General features: G+C 45.3%; 1 protein-coding gene across 2 annotated transcripts in view; it reads left to right on the top strand.

Annotated features, from left to right (window-relative positions):
* The first annotated feature begins 346 nt into the window (after positions 1-346).
* The window catches only part of abr (ABR activator of RhoGEF and GTPase), a 106,616-nt gene continuing 80,942 nt past the window's right edge, over positions 347-26,020 (top strand). The window contains exon 1 of one of the 2 annotated variants that reach the window (XM_076101622.1): positions 347-1,385. In XM_076101622.1, the coding sequence (XP_075957737.1) occupies positions 581-1,385 (805 nt within the window). In that variant the 5' untranslated portion in view covers positions 347-580. Of the gene's footprint in view, positions 1,386-16,242; positions 16,738-26,020 lie in introns of those variants that run through there. The other variant, XM_076101624.1, reaches the window with a different exon arrangement.

Here is a 26,020-nt window from a genome sequence, read left to right as displayed (position 1 = left end):
ATGGAGATAGAGACAGAGTAATCGTTTGATGATAAACACTTCTGGGATGTTGCTGTCATACACTAGTCAAATAAATATTGTGTTTCGATACTTTCTTAAATTAGCTCTGTGGTTAATTTTTAAATGTTGAAGTTACATAAATAATGTGGGTTTTTTCGCCCCAAAGAAAGCCAAACACATCTGCTTTAAAGTATTGTATTGATTGCTACGTTGATCTGATTTTACTGACATAAAACTATATGGATAACACACTTGTCCGAGCAGCCCTTGAAGGCAGCACGTCTCGATCCAGGAAGTCTCGAAACTTTTCAGCGTAGTGACAAACTTGTTATCCGCATCACTCGGCGTGCACAGTACGCCCGCTGTTTGTATGTGTGGGAGGGTGAAGATGGTCAGAAAACGGTCGGGTTAATATCGACAGACAGCTTTTTTTTTGTTCTTAGAAGGAGAGGAAGGTGCATGAATGCGACAGACACGCCGCTGACTGTCGGTGAAGACACAGAAGAGTTATTAGCTCCAACATTTCTCTCTTGACTGTTACGACACTGCGGCTCGCGGGAAGCCCGAATTGAACATCGTTATGTGGGAACAGGAGGAATTTGCAAAGCACTGGAGGAATGAATTTCCCGACGGAAGAGTACCTCACATGGACTTGAACTCTGTGGAGGACATCGAGTCGGAGCTGGAGACGAGTAAGGCCAACCTGAAGAGGCTCCAGAAGGCGCTGGCGGAGGAGAAATTCAAGGTGATTTACCTGCAGACCACCATGGCTCGACAGAAGAGAAAGGACCCGCAAAGGTTTGCAGGCAAAGACGAAAACTTTAACGCGGACCCGTTTGGCTTTTGTAAGACGGGGGATATTCGGAGACCGCAGCGGCGGGAGGATGAGGGCGACGGGCAGAGGACCAAGGTGTCCGACTCAGGGGACGTGAAGCTCCACGCGGCAGGTAACACGGCGGGTGTCATGGGCTCTTTCGGGCGAGGCAGGTTCAAGACTGGTAAGCCCGTTCCCATCCCGGTCCCGCCACCGAAACCCAGCTTTCAGAAAAAGGACCCTGTCCCAGCTCGCGTCTGTCTACCGAATGACAACGAGGCGGGCAGCGACCGGGAATACGAAGATACGGAGCTCAATGAGAATTTCGTCAGGAGTAACTTGTTGGCACCAAATACCGTCGGCAGGGACAACCAGAGGACGCCCATCGGCTACCGGGACCCCCGGCGGCCCTTCCGCCACAGCAGGGACTTCGACTCCGGCGACGACGGCAGGCTGTCCCCGTCCATCCCGCAGGTTCACCGCAGAGCCTCGCGCGGCTCCGGGTGCAGCACCCCCGACAGGAGGAGCGATGGGTACCTGAGCTCCGACCACGACGACTCCTCTTCTGCAGGTAATTATTTTAATGTCGACTCACCACTGGTGATGCAATGACAAAGTAAAATGAGAAAATAAAAATATAAAGACACAATACTAGTGCATTATATATGACAAGGCATAAGTGTTGGTTCTTGAGGTTCCTGGGTGAGGATCTGGCTTAAGTGGAGCTAATTGAATTGTAGTGCAGCAGGAGGCCTGCCAGTGGGCAAGTTAACAAAAGATATCTTAAGTGTATAAGAGCAAGACATAAGGGAACTAAAGCATCTTCACAGATGGCAGTGCCACTTTAATAAAATGTGGCATATTTTAATAGACAAAATGCTTTATCAACCAACACAATGCATTTGACTTTGATCACCTCTGTGCACAGACTGACCAGCTGGACACTATTTTAGCACAGCCCCATTAACTGTATTACAATCCACTTCGCTTATTGATCAGCAGTGTTATGTGATTTATTCATATCTGGCACGCTTCTTCATTTGGAGCGGACATCAGGAAACAAAATAGATCCTCCCAGAGTTTGGCTCAGGACCAGACTTGAAGTTAACCAGATGCTCCACGAGGTCTCACAGATATCAGACCTGACTAAAGGGAGCTAATAACCACACAGTCTGCTGCAACATACCGTTTTCCAGGTAGACCAATGCTCCAGCATCACCTTGGTTTTTTTTAATCATGTATTAGTGGTTTGCCTCTGACTGGGCCTACGGTAGTCTGTCTATGTGCTTTTGGTACAATGTGTTAGCAGAGAATTATAGAATTCATATGCCGCTCTAGTAGTGTGATTGTGTGACACAGTCCACATGAAGTAGTCTATCCAGGAGTTTGGGAACAGATTTCAGGGCCACAAATGAAAGAGGTCTGCAGTGGTGTTAGATCGGCCCCCTGGGAGCTGCAGTGCGGTTGGTATAGTGGAAGATAACGGTGTTGTTGACACCTGAGACTACACTGAAATCCACAGATTAGAGTAATCAAGACACGAGAGATTGAAACAAACCACAAGATTGTCCTAACAGTAGAAGTAAGTTCAGTTTTATAGATCATTAAAAAATAGTTATCGATAAGAGATACTCAATAATCGATAATGTTAAAACATGTTTTAGTACTATGACTATGATACTGCTTAATTATTTGATCTTTTTGCATTTGTAAGGTGACATTAACATCTGTGTTTGTTCCTGCATCATTAACCTGAAAAGCCAATAATGTACAGTATTCCTATGTCACAGCTGCAACACAAAGTCTGATCATTTGGCACAGGTTAAATGTAAATAATAAGGTTGAACTCAATTTAGTGAACTGTGACTTTATTAGTATGAAGCTCACCGACAAGCTTTGGGTTACAATGCGGTTTAAAGGAATAGTTCGACATTTTACACTCTTTGCATTAAACAAACAAACAAGCAGCACAGAACGTGGCTGTTTCCAGTCTTTTGTGCTAAGCTACGTTAGCTTTCATCTAACTCTGGGCTATCTCTTCAGCTCATCGGCAACGCTCAGCATTGCCAATGGTTTGTTAGTATTCGTAGTTTTATAGGACCGTAGGGTCGACACCCCGGTGCTAATAATAAGACGGCTAATCCAGGAAGCAGGATTCACACAAACTTCCTCAAATCAGTGTGGCAACATTGATGGAGGTTGTCTGCATGTCATGAGTCAAGATTCAATGACTAACGTGAGCATGAGAATGGATAGTGGAAGACGAAACATTTTGCGACACATTCTTCTGCCCCAGTCTGTTCGGCCCCTTTAATATTTTAGGATTATGGATGGGCTTATTACTAATTGTTAGCTAATTGTTTTCTGTTGAAGGCATTTAATGACAACTAAAGGGATTTGCTGCATATGAACTGGTCTGAATTATATAAAAAGGATTTTTGGAAATGTCTGGCTTCAGTATTTGAAGTCTTATCAGCCGGAGCAGAATGAGACCTTCAGGTCCAGTTCTTCCTCTCCGTGACGACTAGACACCAGAGCTGAAGCTGAAGCTCTGTCTTTATAGAACAATTGATTGAAGAAGACTCACTTTGTGTCATTAGATGTTAAAACGACGTTAAGCAAAAGTGGGAAATCGTATACGTCATATTTGAGGGGCTGCCATTTAAAGACACGCCTTTTGTCAAAACGAGACATGAATGTGTGGGTAAACGGCTCTTAACAGAAGTCGTTGGACATGACTCGATGTGAGAGCATCTTATGTGTCAAGAGCTGGTCTCTCATCAAGTCCAAAATTTGGAAAAAACTAGTAAAGGGAACACCTGGCGTCATTTTCTAATCAAGACACACTGTTTGTTTTCCATTGTAGTGAAGGAGGATATACGGGGTATCTATTAGGGGAGATAGTTTCCCATAAACCTTTGGGTCAGTCAGGATAATCACTAACTGTAAGTCTCTTAATCTACTCCATCTTTGTTCTCCAGCAGGATAATGATTTTTTGCTCTGACAAATGGGAAGTAATCATTGGAAAGCCTTTACTGTGGCTGTAAACAATGGAGGGTGTGTGGATCTGTGGGAAGAACTAGAAACGTTGACTTGGCATGCGAGGTCAAGCTTTTTAATAGAAGAAACTGCAGTTGTCTGGCTCCTGGTCACTCCGGCATTATGGGATGCTTGTCCTCTCTTACTCCCACGCAGCGGTGGGCTCATGCCAGGGGTCTTGCTCATTGCCGATGCCCTTTTGTGTGACGTGCGTTTGCTGGGAAGAGGTCATCCATCAGGTCACGTGCGTCTGAAGCCATGGCTCTGTCCTCTCCGTGTGGCGTGAGTCACCTCTGATTCACGGCACAGTGTTGGTCTGAACCTGGAGCAATCCATTGTTATTTGAAGACTGTTAACATGAGTTTTGTTGAATTTGATTACTTTCTTGATGCAAACATCTCCCTGAAATTAGTTTCCACTGGTGTTTTGTTTTGGTCGTGCCAGCATGCAGCAGAGCAGACAGCTGTTCGGAGTGATGGCCAGATTCCAGTGTTCAGCTATCCTAACTATGTAAAGCATTTCTATGGAGGAATGTGCAAGCAAGCTGCAAGGTAGAACGAGGGAGTAAGTGTAGCACATTGTTTATTTATAGCCGACAGCAACTTTGATCTGCGCAGAGAGAATTGTGTTTTTATTTCTGCACTCCTCCCAGTAAAGTGTGACGACTCGCTGTTTGATTGGCGATGCAGGTTCAGCTGGCAAATTAGATGTGAAAGTTTACGTGAAGTTCATCAGGTCAGTTGATTGAGAGCTGTTTATTCTGAAGTCACTTTGCCAACAGGATGGCCCAGCTGAGAGCACGGCTTCCTGTTTCTCTTAACTATAGCACACTTCTCTCTCAGCTCGTAGCAGAGCAAGAACAAAAAAAAAACAGTACTCTCACATTCAACCCTTTAAACGGGCTACATTTGATTTATTTATATTTGCTATTTAAATTGCAGGTGCGCTTTGAATTTCAAATGTAAGTATTTAAATATGGAATTATGTATAGCTGACATGAAGGCCTGTTATAATAATTATAAAAACAAACCTTGAGGGCAATGTGTTGAGATGAGTCGCTCCACAAACAGTCGATACTAGTGAGAGATATTCTGGTTCTGGGCTGTGGACGTATCATTTGGGAATTAAAGTCTTTGGAGCGAGGGTCCTGCCAAAACATACAATTAGGGAACAACATGTTTAGCGTCGGCTTAGATAAAGTCCTGTGTTAAATAAAGTGTGAATGCATCGTCGTGTGCAGGCTGAGCTAATGATCAGATCCAACATGGCAGTGTTGACACCGAAGAGAGAAAAAGGATTGTAGTCGTATCATCTCCGCATTCTCTTCACAGGAATTACCATTAGTTAATTTACCCCCCCCCCCCCCCCCCCCAACGTTTGACAGGTTTCTACAGTGTTGCTTCTTGGCACCACAAACTGCTTCTGTAATGTAATGAACTACACCGTCGCCAGGCGTATTGTTGATGATGTTGTCTTCCTGCTAACAGGGTTAGTTTTCATGTCGTATCTCTTCGTGAGGCTACTGGATGGTTGGTGTTGATCTCTAGGTGTGCTGCTCAAAAAGGGGAAACTGGAGGAGAAACCTGTTCTTGTCACCGATTCCTGAATATGACACGCATATTTCTCCTCTCCTCTGGGTTGGCTCTTTCTTGCCTCAGATAAGCACGGCTTGTCCAGGCCCGTCCTGAATAGCATACGCAGAGAGAGGGGGGGGGGGGGGGGGGGGGGGGGGGGGCTGTCATATTGTTTCCATGTTAACGCTCTGTGGTGTGACTGGCAGCTGAGACTATTTGATTGGTTTGTGCCTCATCGTGTACACACTTCAGGTTTAGCAGACAATTTGACTGCTCAAGTTACTACAGCGTCTTACACTGACAACCCTACTGGGGCAGACGGTCCTCTAATAATGTGAGCAACAAGAAAAACACCAATCAGAGTAAATCTCTCCCAAAACTCCGCCTCATGTGTGATATTTCCCAGGCAGCACTGCTGCAGAGCTCAGGTAGATATGTGACTTAGACGTATAGGCTCTGTGAAATCCTGATAGACATTTTCTTACTAAATATGACATTTTACAGACCACACGATTAATTGGTTGACTAATCAGAAACACAACTGCTCTTAAACTTGTTTATCCATTGAAAACAGGCAGCGCTATGTGGACACATCGTGGTATAAAGACATAGAAAAAAAAACCTAGAGAACGTCAAATTTAGACAGGTAACGTAACTATCAGTCGATTAATCTATTTTTGATAATTCTTGCTAAACATTTTCTTTTGCCCTGCCTCTCAAATGTGAGGATTTTTTCTGACAGTAAATTGAATAAATTCCGGTCTTGAGCTGCTGGTTGGAAATAACAAGCAACCTTTAAATGTCACCTGGGGTTCTCTTATTCACTTTGTGTCGACAGTTCATAGACTTAAAGGTGCTACATTTGATATTCAGAGCAGCAAATAACTGTTTGATATGTTAAGATACAGTGGAGTACTGGCCACCTGAGCAGAGAATGAAGTCACTATATAATATATTATATATATATTATATACTATAGCCTCCTGTAGAGCAGTGATGGAAACAATGGGACAGTTCTTTGACATTCTAATATCTTTTCAAAGTGAACGCAGTCTAATAATCCACGGCTTTAAATCCTCACAACTAAAGGACTATTTATGGTCCTACATGTCCCCGTGTTACCTTGGTGATGAGTGTGCAGGCGGGGGGCAGACAGGATGTCTCTGATAGATGGAGTAGGAGGTGTGGGTTCTGCAGCATCATTGCTCGTTTTCCAAGATGGATGCAGGAGTTGACCGTAGTTCTTTATCGTAGGTGAGAAATGCAGGAGTAGGACTTTAATATTTTCTGGTGCTCTCATGTCTATATTTGTATCTAGCACACCACGTACAAAGGCTCATGCACACTTACAGAAATCCAGCTCTAGACCTGTGTCTCGGTTTAGTGCATGTTACATATGTATTACCTTTGTCCCCGGGTTTCTCTAAATCACTTGTGACTTGTTGTGTGAAAGCAGTCAACAGTAATACACTTCACCTGGTGACTTTAACAGTGTGGTCTGTGTGGTCTTTCTGCGTCATAGCAGGATTTCCCTCGGTGCAGTCTCGGGTTCAGATATTACTCGGTGTAGATTCACCCCACGTGAGGGATGAGCAATGAAAGCGGTTGAGATGCAAGATGGCAGTTATGATATCTTATAGATTCATGAGATAATGTCATGGATCATTTAAAAAGTAACATATAGTGAGCATTTGGTTTCAAACTTAACTGACAGTGGCACCTAATGAGGTAGAACTCAGGAAATATAAACAATTAATGATATTGTCAGTGGCTTCACAGTGGAGCTTTAACGTTACCTGGTTTCCCACCAGCTCTCTGTTTAAAAGGACATTGGCACACTGCCCTGTGTGTGTGTGTGCGTGTGTGTGTGTGTGCACTCATTCCTAGAACCAACAAAGGTGTGGACCTCCCAGGGGTTTGCAATTCGGGATGTAGCTACGCTGGTTTTCACATTGAGAGGAGCAGGGAGAGACCACCAAGGGGTATGGTCAACGGGACACAGAGCTGAACCCTCAATCCACCAATTTAAGCCCCCCCCCCCCCCCCGTGCTGCTATTCTGATCTCCCCCGAGATGGGGCTGATCCGGATCGCCCCTCTCTTGCCCTGAGTCTCCCTCCCCATCCCATAAACAAAACCCAGACAAACAAACTGACCAGAGGCTTGGCGCTAGGGTTTTTACACCACGGGGGAATACAAGAAAAATACAGGAAACGCAATCTCATCCTTGACGTGAGAGTCTCTCGGTTCAAATCAAGTTAAGATGAGCAGCTGCACGATACAGGGGCGACAGAGAGCGGTGGGTTTCCTGTCAGTTAACTGTTTCACACAGCGACCGCTGGTGTGCTCGACACGAAAGTGACGTCAATGAATTGACCCCGGCGGTGTTTATTTTGTAAATGAACAGAAATGAAGGGAAAGCACATTAGCTAAAAGGATAATATGAAAAGAATAACAACATGGCTCGAGTTCTTTTTTTTTTTAATGTTGATATTTAGACTTAAACGTCCTCTCAGTCTGAAATCAGAGAAAACACCCAACGCCTCCTCTGATTGGCTGACTGCTATGGCTGCCATGGAGACCCCAGTGTGGTGTGTGTGGTAAGAAGCTGGGATGTGTGTGTGTGTTCAGTGCTAATGGGTCCACACAGTGCTCTGCATTCTTGTCACACACTGCCAGTGGGTGTGCACGGCCACATATATCCGTTCATTACTCCCAAATGCAGCTACTCCCACTTTGAGGGGGGGGGGGGGGGTCAGTATTCAACCGTTTGATCATGCACACCCCCCCCCCCCCCCCCCCCCCAAAATTCAAATTTTATTCCTGCATGTACTATGGAACTCAAATATTTAATAATTTCTTGATTTATTTCATCATATGACTATTTATTTAATAATAAATAATAATGGTCTATTGTATACTGAACACTTTGGGTCTTTAATCTAGGCCTAAAGCCAGTTTGGGTACTTTCAGTACATTTAAAAATTATTTTTATTTAATTTATTTATTTTCAAAACTAAGCACAGCTTCACATGAGGCTCTGCGAGCCGGCAAGATCAAATTTACATTTCATTGACTAATTAAACTCCTAATGAAGACGCTGCACTGAACTGAAATCTAACTAATCTCTGCATCAACCATGAGTCTGAAACCCGCTCATTCACCAGCGCTGTGTGATGAGTGCTAATGGTTGCGATCAGTAAACTTGTCATGGCTTGTTCCACATCACGAAGAGGAGGAAATGATATAAATGCTTATTGAGGAACATTTCTCCTGCCTGTATGCTCAATAACAGTTGTCATGTTTTCAATCAGAAGTGGTATTTTAGGCGGCTCGCTCGTTGCAGAAGGAAGTTGAGCGTCGGTCGGCCGGTGGTCACCGTCTGCTGACTCAGACATGATCTGGTGCGTGTTCAGCTGTCTCACATGGTTTCATGGGTATTAGGAGGCTGATGTTGACCTTTAGTAGCCACAAGTTCCTGATGCTTAGAGAGCGTCGTGGAACAAAAAGAGCCCAAATGTCAAACTGTGTAGGACGATGAGAGTGCGTTAAATGTCCGTTAAACAAGTCTTGGTCTTGTTCTGTCCCCTGAACGTCTGGCTTGTGTTCTCCCTGCTGGTGTGTGTGAAGTTGTCATGGTGACAGTGTAACCTGTCAGATGGCAGCCGTGGGAAATAACGTCTCCGTCACTTCTATCAAAGCTTTGGTTGGTCACGTATTTTAAAAATCTGGTATCTGTGGCTGAAATAAGCCAGTCCAATCATTTCATTTGACCCGACTGTAATGATTGGACTGGCTACCTGCCTGCCTTGGCATTCTGCCCGGGCTAGTGCTGCTAGCTAAAAGCGTTGGCACCACTGGGCTGCTTATTCCCGGTTGGATCATTTAAAAACTCCAGCTTATTCTTGCTGGTTTCCCCTGTGTTACCCAGCCAAGCTTTAAGGAGACTTGGTGCAGACTTTTGGCTTTCATAGCTGTCGCAGCAGGAGACGTTCTCATGACCCGGCTCTCTTCTTTTCCCCCCCTGACGCTTAAGTTATTCTTTCTCAGCAATAGAAGACATAATGTCTCGCCAGCTTTTGTCACCCCTTCTCAAGAAAGCTATTTTTGTTGTCAGCTACACACCAGGAGAATTAATGAAGCGTCGGCCTTCTCTGAAGTGTGACGGTTTTAACACCTGTACTGGCACACTCGGTCCTCTCTCCCAGTGTACTCTGGTTAATGTCTTGAGGACTTCCTCTGCTGCGCTCATCACTTTCACTTCCTCTTCTAGCTATAGGTTGGAATAGAAAACAAATACACTTGAGAGGTGAATTGAAAGGGTTACAATATATTGCATAATACAAAACTTCTTGGTGCTCTAGTTCCTGCTGCAACAGAATAATGTCATAATGGTTTATTATGCACTTAAACAAACAGGAGGGGAACCCGATCTGATGTCCGGGTCAGAGAAAGCAAAGGGTTTCAGGTCACAGGAGCTCCCGATGCAGGTGTCGAGTGTCATTGTGTGTGTGAGCCCATGTGGGAAACACTAGCTACACTGAGCCTGCAGCTCTAGGGTTAAACGTATAGGCATGGCCTTATACCTGGAGGAAGATCCCTGCAGTAGAAAGTTGTGTTCAAGCTGTTTGCACAGTGTTGACGAGCTCCCCGTAGGACCACAAACTGTAAGCTCGGCCTTTGCAAATGAACCGAGAAGAGTGCAACACGCTGCTGTTTGCTCTCAGGATTACCTTTAAGGCCACGCTAATTCTGCAACTTTTGCAAACACCGCCTTCGTTTTATTGCATGTGGGTTTGGCTCCGTACACAGAGGGCTTCATGGATCATCGTGGATTCCGATCACAGCCTCTGCGCTCTTACTGCAGTCACCTGTGGGTTTGCTCTGCCGCTCGCTTGCGGTGAGGAGGGTGACGTGGTGTGAGAAAGTGCCGTCCTTCCTGTCCTGGTGACACAGTTGAGCTGACTCGAGTTGAGGCGTGGCAGCTTCCCAACCAATCACGAAGCTCACTCACCTGTGCCACATTTTGGCACTCAAATGGATCTTTAACAAGTCCATACAAAACTGTTGATGATTTCTCAGATCTTCAGTGCTGCGCCACTGTATGTGTCGCAGTCACATGCTGTCAGACTAACAGTTGCACCTAAGGGGACATAATGCTCGTGAGAGCACACCCTAACTGCAGGGGATTGAGGGATGCAGGGGGAGAGGGACACAGCGCCCTCATGTGGACATCTGCAACAGTGACAGGTTCACCGTGGTGTGTTTGTTTCCATTCTGCAGTGTTTCAGTGTTTGTTTGTTTTGATTATTCAAATTTTCAATTAGGGATTGTGTGTGGTAATGCATGCTCCCATTAATGTAATTCTGTACAGTGGGCTAATATTCCATATTCCTCCTCTCTCTTTCATCTGTGAGTAGTGTTACGCCGTGTTTACACAGGATGTGTAACGTGAGGAACCGCAGCGTCGGTGCTCTCGTTTTTATTCTCCACACAGGATGCGTTCAGGCACACTCCTGAATCGTAGGTCACTCGCTCTTCGGTAGCCCTCAGGGCCCAACACGCAATCTTTGATGGCACACGTGTAGAAACGGAAGAAAATCAACTTGAAGTTTAAAAATGTCTGCAGATCACCAGTAAAACGCGAGTAAAATTCTTGCTTGCTGTCCCTCCTCATCACACACACTGAAGATATTTTCTTGAGCCCTTACAGCTTGTGTTGACAGAAACTAAACACTAGAGTGCAGCAGGTCTTTATTCAGACATCAGTACCTTTACAGGACTCCCTTGTCCATCTTATAATGGGTTGTGTGTTTGTGCTTATGGGCAGGCACTTGAGGAAATCGGCCAGATCAGAAGACCATTTGTCGAGTGGATACACGTGTGGTGCCTTTGTGTTCAGTCACACACACAAACAAACATATGCAGCAACTTAGAGAGACAGACAGGTTGTTTTGTAGTCTCATCTCCTCGCTGGGTTAGTTTTAAAAGATGTCAGACAAGCTCCCTGTGCAAGTGTGTGAAGGAGGAAAAGTGAAGCTCGTCTGTGAAACTAACGATGAGAAAACAGCATAAATAACACATTGTGTGTGTGTGTGTGTGTGTGTGTGTGTGTGTGTGTGTGTGTGTGTGTGTGTGTGTGTGTGTGTGTGTGTGTGTGTGTGTGTGTGTGTGTGTGTGTGTGTGTGTGTGTGTGTGTGTGTGTGTGTGTGTGTGTGTGTGTGTGTGTGTGTGTGTGTGTGTGTGTGTGGCCAGCTAGCTCTCCTTATCTGGTGTCTGTCCAATCACAGCATGATTCAGATGATTTCCACATTGACCTCAATAGATCAAAGTGAATTCAGCTGGCATGGGATGAATACTCTCTCGCTCTCTCATTCTCTCACACACACACAATCTCTTTGTCCCTTCTTCAGTCTTTCTCTTTGACACAAACGGGTGCAGGATTGTATCTAAGGAGGCTCTATCATCTCATAAATCCGAGTCTGGTTTAATGTAGAAACAGCAGACACACAGATATGTCACAGTGGTCCGCCAGACAGGTCCGTTCCACATAATTGGATGGTGAAGGAGTTAGTGTGTGTGTGGGGGGGTTCAGGGCAAACGGGGTGAGGGGATCTCCCTTGCCATAGCACATACTGTGATGCGTCATGCGCGTGCACACACACACACACACACACACACAAGCTCTCATGGTTTTCTTCCGTTCGCTGTAGATTTGTCAATTAGATAGAAAAGCTTAACGAAGAGAGGTCTGTTGCCATGAAGCGTTAACAATTAGTCATATACAAATATTGTTATTCAAATAACACACACACACATTGGAGTCGATGAAGAAGGAATGGTGGTATCAAAGTAATTGTTGGATGAATGACTCTTTCGCCGTGATAAAACCTGGAATTGATGGAGAACACAGTGACCTATGACAAACACAGACGGACAAATGACTTATTCGTGCATTTGAGATAAAAAATGTATTTAAAAAACCCACGGGGCTTATCACACCGTTTAACTTCGAAATGAAATAGAAAGAAAAAGACAAACGCCCCAGACGATTTCAGGCATTCCCATTTAACAAACAGACGTTAATCACTAGTGCACTCTGGGCTTTTTAATAATGCATAGTCAGCGCTCGTCCCTGCTGCCATCCCCCCCGACCCCCAAAACAACGTGTCTAAAAACCATATAGCCAGAGAATACCGTCATCCATCTCCACGGAGTGTGTCCACACACAAGGCCGAGTGTCTTTGTGTTGGTGTTGTGAATTAAACGGGTTGTTTAGCGCTGATCTTATACACCAGCTACAGTCTGCACCATGAGTTGAGTACAGCCATGTTTTCATTTTACTTCCCTTCTGAAATGATCAGAAAATATTTAAATATTTTAGTCAAGTTTCATTGCCAAATGTTACGCTGGTACAAGATTCACGAGTCGAAAACTCGTATGGAAACATTGGCTGTATGTGCAGCCCCACTCTCTCACTCTACCACACACACACACACACACACACAAACCGGTAGCGCTGGAAAACATTTTGATGTGGGTGGGCGGGGGGTTGAGCAGGATGTAAAAAAATAAATAAAGAGGCAAATCAGGTTTTTAATATTTCCAATTAACTTTATTCTCATCTACCAGTTAGTTTTGCAGTGCCAAGCAGGGGGGGGGCAGGCACACATACACACATGTGAGAGTTGGTGAATGGTAAATTAGTGCCATCAACACCAGGCCTGGGGGTTTGAAGCGAACATGTAATTGGGGTGGGGCAGAGGTATCTGGGTAGAACACAGAGGATGGAGGGGTAGGAGAGTGGTGGGTAGCACTCTGATTGGCTGGTGGGCTGCTACGCTTCCTAATTATAGACACACACACACACACACAGGCACACTGACAGACTATATGACAGGAAGTCTTTACCTGTTAAGAGCGTGCAACATTGATTGATAGAAGGCAGTAATGGATCGACCTGCTGCCCGTTCATGGACGCTTTTTGATTTACTTTTCCAAACAACAGTTCAGCTGGTCATCATACTGAAACAACGTGAGCAGTGATACCAAGTAGGATTATAATAATGGTGGTGTTAACCAAGAGCTGTAATTCCCCAAACCAGTTCCCTTTCTTCTATTTATTATTGAGTTTATGAAATACATTGTGTTCCAATCCATATCATATCTGATTACCATTCTGTTACATATTGTGTGTGGATTGTTTCATTCTGTAGACACACGCACTAAGTCCATGATGTTTTTCATCCACCTCCAGTAGGAGCTTTTTATTGTCGGTGCACAGAATGAGGCTTGTTGAGGTGGCTTGTTGAACAGTTGTTGGGTCTAAACGGTGAAGCGGATGATCAGATTTCCTGCGGAAGTACGCGGTGCAGAACTCCCATTTGACTTTGTGCAGCCTAAATAAGCCTCTGAGCGCCATGCAGCACAGTGGGTCGCTCACAGTGGGATTACAGGCATGATCAAAGGGAGGTATGGATTTTAGGCTCTTTTTTTTTGTTTTGTTGCAGTCAATATTTCTTGCTGTAATGAAAAATGATGTATTGTGTTATGGATTTCTGTTTGTGTTACACCCACATTAGAAACACTTACTCGCAGGGTTCTTTGCCAACATCTGTATGAGTTGATATATAGAGTGTGTGTGTGTGTGTGTGTGTGTGTTAGCATGGCACGTGTGTCTTTTCTTTGTTTGGCTCTGCCCCCTTGAATGATGAGACATTTAGGAGGAACACACACACACTGGTAGAGGTGTGTGTGTGAGAGAGGGAGAGAAACACCCTTTTGTCCCAGATTGAAGACAAAGGATGTGTGAGGCTGTACAGTAGGTGAATCTATTTGTGTGTGTGTGTGTGAGAGAGGGAGAGAAACACCCTTTTGTCCCAGATTGAAGTGTGTGTGTGTGCGTGTGTGAGAGAGAGAGAGAGAGAGAGTGTGAGAAAAAAAACACACTCAAAACCTTGAGGGTGTGTCTTCCCCCTTCATAATGACACATTTATATTCATTAATAATAACCCTGACATACATTAACACATGCAGGCTTACATTAAATGCCTTGACACACACACATATATAACCTCTGGCCATTTGAGCTCTGTGTGGGTGGGTGCACTGTGGTAGAATGTATGTGCGTTTCCCCCAGCTGGCACATACGAGATGTGCAGCCAGACAAAGAGCGGTGCTCGGGGCCGGTGCTCTGCCTGCTGAGGGTACATGAGCGGGGGGGGGGGCTCCTGTCAGCCTTTGTGGCCTAATTGAAGTTTTTCTGCCTCTCGTCTTTCCTCCCCCATGCTGGTTAGAGGAGGATGACGGTGGTGTGGGGGGGGGGCAACAGGGGTTTGAGGGGAGGGCTTGACATAGGGCTTTGTTGCCGCTGGCACGATGTTCGTCTCTAATTTCTCTCCTCTGGAGCACATGCGTTCAGAAACACAGCGCGTTGTTTCGGATGGAAAGCAAAGGGACGCTGCGTGGCGATGCTGTCAGCAACAGGAGAGCTAATGTGCTACGCGTGCTAATGCTCCCATTAAAATCTGACACAGCGATCATTTGAAAATCAATAGAGAAGTCTATGAGATTCTTAATTGTGTAATGAGGATGTCAATTTCTGTGCTTTATTTATCAGATGCAGGTTGTAGTGTAACTTTATTGATGTATCTCTTTATCTTTATTTTAGAAGACACCCCCCCCCCCCCCCCCCCACAGTATATTCTTTATTGTGTCAGCTTCCACAGTCGCTACACACACACATGTTTGTGTGCCTCTCTCATGTGAGCCTGTGTAGGAGTGAGGGGGGGGGGGGCAGATGAAAAACACGATGACATCTGAACGAGTCGTTCAGTTTTCACACACACCAGCTCATTGGTGTGTGTGGCAGTCCAGCGGTGGTGATCTATCTTGAGCTGGTCATGTTGTGCCATTTCCCACATAAACCCGTCCTCAGGATTAGGTAACCAAATCTCTCCATGGACTAGTTCCTCCATACCTATCTTCATATAGAGTTTTAGAAATCAAAAAATAAACATGGCTGGCGATTGCATGATGCTTTACACATGTTGGTTTTCCCTCGTTAGAACACAACTGGTACTTCAAGTACGCTGCACTTCCATGAAAGAAACTCCTGCTCATGGTCGCTGCATTTGCTTCTAATTTATTGCTTTTTCTTAATTGTGGAGCAGTTGTCTTTGCTTGTGAATCAGCTTTATTGGCCATGTATGCTTACGCATACATGGAATTTGTCTCCGGTTTCCACTCCGCTCTCAATATACAAACACAAATTTACAATAAACAAGAAAATATATGTATAAAGAATAAAAAAGGGCCGCAAAAAAAGTAGAACGGATGTAGGTATAGTGTTTGTCATGTATTTATTGCCACAGCATTTTTATGCTTCTTTCTAGGTCTCTTAAAAAAGACAAGATTTTATTCTCAGCGACGCTCTGGGTAAATGAACAAAAAGCAGCCGAGAGGAAAGGTGGTGGCTCGACACAAAGAGGGAGAATTTAAGCTCAAGAGTTGTTTTTTTTAAAGGTACCTTACAGTTAAAGCAATTGGGTTTGCACACTACTGGAAGCAAACAATGTGCTGTTTACGTAAAAGAGAAGGAGACAGTGAGAGTAACTTTGGATTTGGCATCCATTCAGTAGCATAACTTAAAGAGAGAGGATCCGAGAAAAAGACATATTCACATTTGACACGAGCCTCGTTGGTCCACAGTCATCGGAGTTACTGCAGAGAGAGAGAGAGAGAGAGAGAGAGAGAGAGAGAGAGAGAGAGAGAGAGAGAGAGAGAGAGAGAGAGAGAGAGAGAGAGAGAGAGAGAGAGAGAGAGAGAGAGAGAGAGAGAGAGAGAGAGAGAGAGAGAGAGAGAGAGAGAGAGAGAGAGAGAGAGAGAGAGAGAGAGAGAGAGAGAGGTGTGGATGGGAGTGAGCGAGCAAGCCAAACAGAGAGAGAGGGAGTGCTTCTCCCTTCCCCTAGCAACGGTGCGCGGCGGTTGTCTCCAGCCTGTTTAATCTCTCTCTCATACACTCCTCACCCAAACACTCCCGCTCGCTCGCCTGCCTGCTGGACCCCGGAGGTGTCTTATTGACATTCATGCCAAAGGATTCTTTGAGCTTCTCCCTGCGAGATGAAGGCTGTTTTTCGAGGATAAGGACGAGAGAAGAGGCCAAAAACGCGAAAGGCAGCGACCCAAAAAAAAGGACGGAAGAAATAAGAAAAGGGAGCCGAGTGACTGAGACAGGGAGAGACAAGGAGGATGGAGCCCCTCAGTGCTCGTGGCCTGCCCCGGCTCTCCTGGATCGACACCCTCTACAGCAGTACGTATCCCATCCATCCATCCGTTCGCTCCTCTCCACACATCGCTTCCCGTTTATCTTTGCGCTCGTCTTTACCTCTAGCCATTTTACCCAGCACCCCCCTCCTTCTCCATCTCACTGGCTGCCTGTTCGCGTTACAAACAGAGCGACATGCACAGGGAAACAAAAAACACTTTGCCTTTTCTCAGGATGTCCAATTAGCGTGCATCAGTGTGGCTGTCCATACCAAGATGGTCCCCCCCCCCTTCATTCAACTGTTGTTTTGGGGGCTTGTTGCTGGCCAGTAGGCACAGAAGCAGGGGAAAGCCCGTGAGTCATGCTTGCTGCCGGGAGGTAGAACTTTATGTTCCATCCTATCGAGGACACGGGCTGCCTGATGTTGAATTTTTAATCCGCTCTTTATTGTGGTCCTCGCTCTCTGTTTTCAGGTCAGGTGTTAGCAGTGATGTCAGATTACGAAATAAGGTTAAAAAAACAAAACAAGGAGTTTGGGGAAATCCCCTTTGCTTTCCCTCTAAAATTAGCCAGACCTTTTTTTTTTTTTTTTTTTTTTTACTGTGTATATAATAGTGCAACTTTTCCCATAAAAGGAATATTTTAAGGAGGATGATTTACACGTAAACAATGTTTTTTTCACGCTTTAATTCAGAGCCGTGAGCTCGTGTACCGCTTTGCTAGCGATAGCACACCACCCATCACGTGCAGCTGTGATTCTCTGTTTGTGCCGTCGAGATGCTGCCGTGTGTTTGTGTTGGCAGTTTCGGGCACATGACACAGCCTTTTGGGATTAAACGTCTGCTGTGTCACCATTGTTGCCATGCCTTAATCTGCAGAGAGGGAGTGAATAGGAGAGGAAGAGGGGGGGGCTGGTTTGGTGGTGTTTGGGTATTTCTTTCTGATACAGAGATGGAAAGAAAGAAACCCAGCGTCCGAGCACGCTGTCAGAAGTGTAGTGGGTGGGCAGCTGTTACTCCAGTTCACAAAGACGCTGAACGCATGTCATTGTCACTCTGTACAGTCGTCTACATTTTAGTAGTCAACATAAGTGTAGGATTCACAACATTATTATATCTGGGACATTGTAGCTTGTAGTATCTTTTTGCTGAATGAGGTGTCAAAATGAATAATTTGCAAAGTAAACGTGTTATTGTTTTGGGACAATTGAGCCACACATTGCATGGTGGTGATTGGCTGTTTAAAGGAATAATTTCGACCAGTTGGGGAAATGTTCTTCTTTGCTTTCCTGCAGAGAGCTGGATGAGCAGATTGATACCACCCTAATGTATTTACGCTAAATAATAAACTAGAACCAGCGATTAGCCTTAGCTTAGCATAAGATTATTCTGCAAAGGTTGAAACAGAAATCTGCCTGCCAGAACTATTTTTAAATGTGTATACGGGGATAAAAACTCATAAAACAGTCAAACACACAGTCAGTGCTGTAAAAGCTTGCATAGCCAACAGTGTTCAGCATGCAGATTAGCTGACTAGCAGCGGTGCTAGCTCGACCACCTTCGTTGGTCACGTGACCCCTGTTTTGCAGGTTGTAGCGGTCCGGTTCCAGGCTTTATGCTAACTAAGCTAAGCTAATCACCTGCTGGCCCTCGCTTCATATTTAGCTTACAGATATGAGAGCTGCGTCTCATCATCTAACTCTCGGCAAGAAATAAATAAGCGTATTTCCCAAGATGTCGAAGTATTCCTGCTCAGTGCAGTTCCTTTTTTCTGTCTGATTGTGTAGCAACGTTTTATGATATTGGCCTTTTCATCAAAGATCATTATTTCCCAGTAACTGTGAATGCATCATAGAGCGCACTGGATTATCTCAGCACTGAATTCTCACGGCATGCACTGGTCCACTTTTCAAAAATGGATCAGGTCATGTGTAACTGTGTGGTAATGATTTCCTATCACCAGGGACTGTGTACTTAGTCCGTGCACTACTCTATTATTGCTATTTGAGTTCCAGCATTGCTGTGAGCAGAAACAGAATGCATCACAACCCAAATCAAATCCAATCGTTTTTATTTATGTAGCACTCAAACACATTTGCAATTCAGTGAGAGGCGGGATGTGTCCAAGAGGAGACTATTAACATTACAACAGGCTCTATATGAGCTCTTCTGAGGGAAAAGGGCACAGTCCTTTTATGCACCTGTCATCTCATCATCCTTTTGCTTTCCCACCATCCTTTTCCCTTTTACTCTGTGTGCATTGGATGAGTCAATTGGTACGTCAAGGGCCGCTGAAGCGACCACCTCCCTCCACTCGGGGGGAATAAAAAAATCACACCGCCACTCTTGTGAGCTCTTTGAGGGCTACTTCAACAGCAGTACACTCCCTCGGTACCACCACTCCGTTCACACATCGGCACACAAACAGTCCCACCCTTCCTACAGTGTTGTCCAGTGTAATGTTCGTGGATTACCAAACATGGGGCTGTAATTGCATCCTCTCTCTCTCCGACCACTGAAGCTGTGTTAATGGCTCAATGTTAAGCGGTGACCACACATCCTCCACTCGCTGAGTAAAGGGGAGGGGAGGGGGGGTGGTCAAAGCCACAGCTGCCTCGGTCCCCCAAGAGGCTGAAGTCTTTCTGCTCAGCTCTGCAGCGAGGCCATCTCCTCCAGCTTGCGCCGCATCTTCTCGATGCACCGCGTTGGTTGTATAGACGATGGTTTTCCGAAGGTCATAAATCACACTTGTGCATACAAACTGTAAATATGTATTTGTTTAAACAAAACCCCCAAAAACTCTGCAAGTAAGTTAAGGTGCAGAGTTGTGTGCACGAACAAATTCACTGGCCCAGACCTCATCAGTCATCCTCCGCCCCATTTGTCCAGTCAGCAGCATAAGTGGTAGACTCCCAGGCAGCTATTAGTGTTTTTGTGTGCGTGTGTGTGTGTGTGTGTGTCAGTTACAAATACTTCTTCCTCAAAACCTTTATTTTCCCTCTCATCTTCTGCCTTTCCTCTTGTCTTGATCAAAGTAATTCATCATGTTTTAAATCTCTCACACATGATACGATTTATCAGTTTTATTGTATTCTGTAGGTTTCTGTGGGTGAATGGACTTTCTGGATGTCTGTGAATAAAAGGGGAGACATGCATCAGAGGAAGGAAGGCAGTAATAACTAAGTGGTCAGTGTTTAACATGAGTTTCAAACACAGCTCTTAGTAGGAACATAATGTTAGGGTTACCAGTGCGTTTGGATTCATCATTTCTGAGCCCTGCACTACGCTGCTGTCGCCACCTCCGCGGCCAGAGTGGCAGACTGACTTCTGACTCTGGCAGTCGGCGCCGTAACCTTCAGAGAATTAGCCGGCCCTCCTCTCCGGCCCGCGTCGGTGCCATGTGATGCTAAAGCAGCATCGAAGGACGGCCAGATTACGTAAGAGTCAGAATATGGCCGATTTGGCACATGCACAGAGGCACGCGCGCACGTATGTCAAAGCGATTTTCCCTAATCCGAGTCACAGCGAGGGAGGCTTGAATATATGCGCTGCTCTGAGAGAGCATTAAAGACCGAATATATCCTATTTTCCTGTACATCCTGTCGGTGTGCTGTGCTGGAGTTCAGCCATGCCAAAGCACCACTGTGTGGGTCAGGGCGGGACATTTAGCAGCATGGAAAGAGTTAATATGTGCTACTTTCCTCTGCCAGTGCGGCGGATACTAGTATGGAACAACATGTTTTTGTTGAGAAGTAATCTTCTCTCTGTCCTGGCGCCATCCAACTAGTGCGCTCTAATCATAAATGTAGTGTGGATGACTCATAGGTCTCAGGAAATCCACATCCTGTTTGGAACAAGACGTAATCAACATGGCTAAATGCTGAAGTTGCTGAGATACCCCTCAATCAAGGCAAACAAATACCCCGCGATCACCACATTGGAAAAATACATTCCGTCAGTTGATAAAACCTTCTTTGATTGTTTCATTATGAGACACCACCACTCATCCATGTCTCTTACTGTTGAAGTGGAGCTCTAGAAGTTGTTTTAATGTGACAGTTAGGGTATTCAATCCAATTGCATCAATGTAGGTGAAACGGATGCTCAGTTTTCTGGTTATGCCTCCACATTTCACCACACTCTGGTGGGTTATTTTTCTCCCTGGCTGTCAACTGTTGTGGTTCTCCTGTGCAGCCGTGATGGATGGAGCCAACTTCACTGCTGGCTAGCTGCTACTTCTATCCTGTCCCAGTTCTGTCTTTAAGTGTTTAATGGTGGTTATTTGGCTGTCGCGCGGCCTGCTTCAGCAAACAAGGGCACGGCAGAGTGATTCTGGACGGCTTCCCAGCAGAGTGTCGTCGGGGGAGTTTCATACGACGAGGGATGTGTCTCATTTATCACGCCCTACAAAATCTATTCTGACCAAAACACCCACCTCCCCCCCTCTGTTTGAGTAGCCAGCAGAAATGAGTCCTGATCAATGGGATCAATGGGAAGTTCTTCCAAACATGCAATTTGTGGAACGTTGTATTTATTCTACTGAAGGAGACTGAACAAACGCTATTGAAATATTGTCGTAAGAGCCGCTAGTGCAGCCACAAGGACAAGAATTAATTTGTGTTTGACTGAAAACCGTACGAGCCACCACCTGGACTCGAACCCTGGACCTCTTCAGTTGCTAAACGGCGAAGCATACCATTATTAATCAGTTTGCTGTCGGCACTGCGGCTGCCGCCACACTGTGGCACGGTCGCTGTAAAATAGCCGCTATGTAGGAATGAAGTGGGTGATGCGTAATTGAATCTGTGCTGTATGTCAAGTGTTGAATCATTGTGTTCCCGCCGTAAAAAAGCTCCTCCATTATGCTGATCAATAGATGAAGCCGTTCCTTCCCTTCTCTGTACTGTAGCTATAGAAACAGACATTGAAATCTGTTCTCACACACACACACGCACGCACACACACACACTCTGAGTCAGCCCACAGCAGTCCTGTTATGTAATACCGTCATCTCTACTGCCTCTTCCATGCCATGCCTCTCTCTGCTTTGTGTTTGAGCATCTTTTCTCCCATTGGGGTTCATGCTTATGTAATCGGCTTCATGTTCGCTCCTCCAAAACAGCAAACAGCTGTGTGGATGCCACTGAGGGAGAAGCAAACACACCGTGCTTTGAGTATTTAACAGAGACAGACTGGAAGTACTGACGGCAAAGTGAACAGTGTGACGGATGCTCTGGTCCAGCAGTAAAAAAAAAAAAAAAACACATGTATCAGCAGAATCCTCCCCATTAAAGATAGTATTTACCACTGTACCATCGGTATTATTTAGGATTCAGTATTAGTCAGGATTCAGAAGATGGTACACTGTGTGAAAACACACCTGTTCTACAGTGTGGCCACAATGGAGAAGAGCATCCTTTATTCTAGCCCTTATTGTGGAAACTTCATACAGGAACTGTGCAGTTGTAGGGAAACGTGGAAATGTTTAATTTCTCGTCGTCCAGCTGAAGAAGTGAGGGAGAGATTTTGGCACTAGGTCCTAACACCGTCCTTCTCTGTGCCACGGCCGCCTGGGTTCACCCAGCGCCGACCGTGTGAATAATAGATGAAGCTTTTGGCTCAGCTGAGTATGTTGTTGTGGCTCGTTCACACACACTGCAGCTCAGCTGAGCGACGACCTCGTGTTTTACTGGGGCCCAACGATTTTCTGACCAATATTGCAGTTTCTATATGAAACTATTTTCTATAAACTAAATCCCACGACGAATAATTGCCGTTTAATAATAATGATGACCCGCTAGTATTGCGACAGATCTGCTCTTCAGCTGCACTTTAAGAGCTAATGCTAGCTCATCACCAGCGCTGTACCGAATAGTTCTCAGCTTCGTTCTTAACGTTGACATTTTTATTTTTAAAATAACATTCAACTGCTTTTTTGCATGTCTATTCATTGAGTTTAAACCTGGTGTTTCTGCACAGTTGCAGTTAATGATCAGGCTACAATAGTATCATTAACAGGCTGTTATACTACTTGTAGAATTAGATACCAGTAGTGGCTGCATAGGATTGCTTCTGACATGTTCCACTAACTCACTGGATGTATCTAAACAAAAGACGTCATTTCCAAAATTCTCAACATGTTTGTATCGAACAACATATTCAGCATTTTCACTGCAGTCAAAGAACAGATTTTACTCCCGCTTGCCAAACACAAAGGGGAGCAGGCACCTGTATTAACGGGTGCCTGTATTAATAGGTTACATTTACATAACCACCAAAATAAAAAACTTTTCTTTTTCTTTTTGAGGGGGATTACGTCCTAAAACACTACGACCAACGTTCAAAGTTCCATTCAGAAACCTCAATAAAAGGTTTGAACATTGGGACATTGGGTGCAGCCCTACTTGTCTCTGCATATTCATTTGATAATAGACTTAAAAATCTTGTATTCAGCATAAATATACTTCATAAATGCACTTATTTCTGAAGAAAAACTCCTCTGTCTTAAAATTAAACGGTCCTATTAGTAGTTAGGTAATTGTTTCAATCAACAAAAGCTCCCCAATGTGTTTTTTACTAAAAGACAATTCATATACCACAGAATACAGAAAGTCTTGAGGAAACCATCTTTTGAGCGCACACACACAGTACAGGAAATAGTGCCGACGCCAACCAGACAAGCGCCCTCTTAAACAGCGTGCTATCTTTCTGTTTTGTTATATTTTTTTGTTGTCCGTTTGACCCAAAATCCACCGTGCAGTCAGTGTTTTGCATAGAACTGAATTATGTAAACGTGGTAAACATGTGCTGTAATATAGCTAGAATACCACAAATAGCAGCATCAGCTGGATTCTCCTTTCAATGGCAAATGTCTTGCCGCCTTCACGTGGGTGAAGCTCTGCAAATCCTTTGTTGGGCTTGATGTTAGAGGGTGTGTCATGTGTCTGAGTGTGTTTGTGTTCTCCGAGTCCGTGGGGACCTTTACCATGTCCTCAGGGGCTCGAGCTGTGTGTGTGTGTGCGTGTGTGTGTGTGTGTGTCTGGCATGTTACTATGGACAGCAGTCATCCTGCAGCGCTGTGGTAACCACCAACCCTCTTCTTCTTCTCCTGCCACCCATGCCCCCTTCCCCCTCAGCCAATCGGCACAGATTAACGCCACTGTTCCCGGCCAATGGTGCGGGCTTGCGTGTTTACGTGCTCCAGGAAGGCGGGGGCCACGATTAAGCATTCAGGGTAGTCGAGCGGAAGAGAAGAGAAGAGAGGGGAGGAGGGGGGGGGGGGGGAAAGTGGGGGGGACAGGAAAGGGAGATGAGGCCATTATGAGTTGAGAGGGTTGATGGATGTACTCGAGCAACGGCCAGTCTCTCCCAAACAGACTCAGGTGAACCAACGCATACAGGTCATACATCACCTCAGGTTTTCCTGAAATGGACTTGCTGAATCCTAAATCATGGATATAAATCTTGACTCTATAAATGATCGGTCGCATGTTGTAGTAGAAGCTGTCACACCAAGAAACCATCATCCTGCAGGTAGGCCTCTCTCTCTCTCTCTCTCTCTCTCTCTCTCTCTCTCTCTCCCTCTCTCTCTCGCTCTCTCGATCTCCCCCGTTTTCTGTGTGTGCATATTTTTACACCCGTGTTTGTGAAGAGAATCATTAAAGATTGATGGTCTCAGTAAGGGTTGGCGTTCTGGTCTCAGTAGGTCGGCGTTCTGCTGGGATCGTAATGGATGTTCACATTCAGCCTGATTTGCCTTTGACATTGTAGAGACCCTCGGTGAGAGAGGGGAGAAAAAGAAGAGAAGAAATAGAAACATCCATGCCGGTAGAAGTACATCTTTCTAAGAGATGTTTCAGGGGAGGTGGTGGGACTTAGTTTAACGTTGGCAAAACCAAATCGCAGATACAAATGAGTCTGGGGCCTTCATTTCCTGATTTTTGGAAAATAGCAAAAATAATAAGTGGGGCGGAGCTTTGTTAGCGTCATTTCTTCAATTAAACAAGTGTACTTGTGCTGCAGAAAGGAAGCGTGAGCAGCAAAAAAAATAACTCGTAGGAAATGAAATGTGTTTATTCACCGTTTTACAGCCGCACCCCGAATATATCCGACCTTTATCCGATCAGGCAGGTCACATTGAGGTGTCAAACGCGGACATGTGTGAGCGGGCACAGCCTGAAGCGTCCGATCACATAAGTCTCAGGACGGGGGCAACCGCATCCTAAGATGAACGGTTGTGATTGGCCCGTCACATCGGAAGTTGCTGGAAATCTGACCAATGAATCCGAGAGGCGTACCGGACTCATCTGCCAGAACAAGATTCTTCTGGTTCCCAGGCCAGGTGAGGCAGGGGGGGGGGGGAGAGAGATAGTATGGGAAGATTTCTAGCTTTAGTGAGCTTGTACCCTACAGTGTAATGGACTGGTTGAAAGCTCACAGTGATGGAAAGTGGTAGCAGAGAGATGCATGCTTTTGTCCTTCCTCCGTAAATGTAAGGGATACTTAATTAAGTTTATTTATTCATGTGTGCCCACTGTTGTTCTCTGTGTTATATTCTCTCTCTCTCTACAGTATAAATGGGATGCCGGCACCACTATAGACTATGATTAGCATGGCGAGGCCACTCTTATAAAGCGCTGTCCACTTTTTATTCACCACTTAACTGTGACCTTTAGTACACGGATTAAACTCAAAATCAATGGAGTGATGTGTGTGTGTGTGTGTGTGTGTGTGTGTGTGTGTGTGTGTGTGTGTGTGTGTGTGTGTGTGTGTGTGTGTGTGTGTGTGTGTGTGTGTGTGTGTGTGTGTGTGTGTGTGTGTGTGTGTGTGTGTGTGTGTGTGTGTGTGTGTGTGTGTGTGTGTGTGTGTGTGTGTGTGTGTGTGTGTGTGTGTGTGTGTGTGTGTGTGTGTGTGTGTGTGTGTGTAAAAACAATATGCTGACACACGCATGCCAAATGGCTTTCTCCCTCCGAGTGCTCTCTCAGTTTATCAGGCATCATGCGTCATCCCTTCTTACTCTCTTCTGTCGCTCTTTACATGTCTCTTTCAATAAAAAAACTGAACACAGCGGAGCCTCATTATCGGTAAAGCCTGTGCATTCATATTTGCACTCATGCACAACGGTGTACAAACGGGAAAAGCCAGATGGTTGGTGACACGCGAGACGCCTTGTAGTTTTTCGCTGCGCGGCAGTACCGGTTGGCTAACGGGTGGTTAGTGTGAGAGGAGAAGAGCAAAGCATCGCTGCACGACGCCGGGAGAGTCTGAGAGATCTGCAGAGAGCCCCGTGAACAGCAGGTGTTTCTCTTTATCACTGCTCGGAGACGACA

Source organism: Anarhichas minor, unplaced genomic scaffold (assembly GCF_050575085.1).
Source record: "Anarhichas minor isolate MPS153535 unplaced genomic scaffold, ASM5057508v1 ptg000027l, whole genome shotgun sequence".
NCBI lineage: Eukaryota > Metazoa > Chordata > Actinopteri > Perciformes > Anarhichadidae > Anarhichas > Anarhichas minor.
Note: the sequence above shows the minus strand (reverse complement) of the source record. Positions and strands in the feature narration are given on the sequence as shown.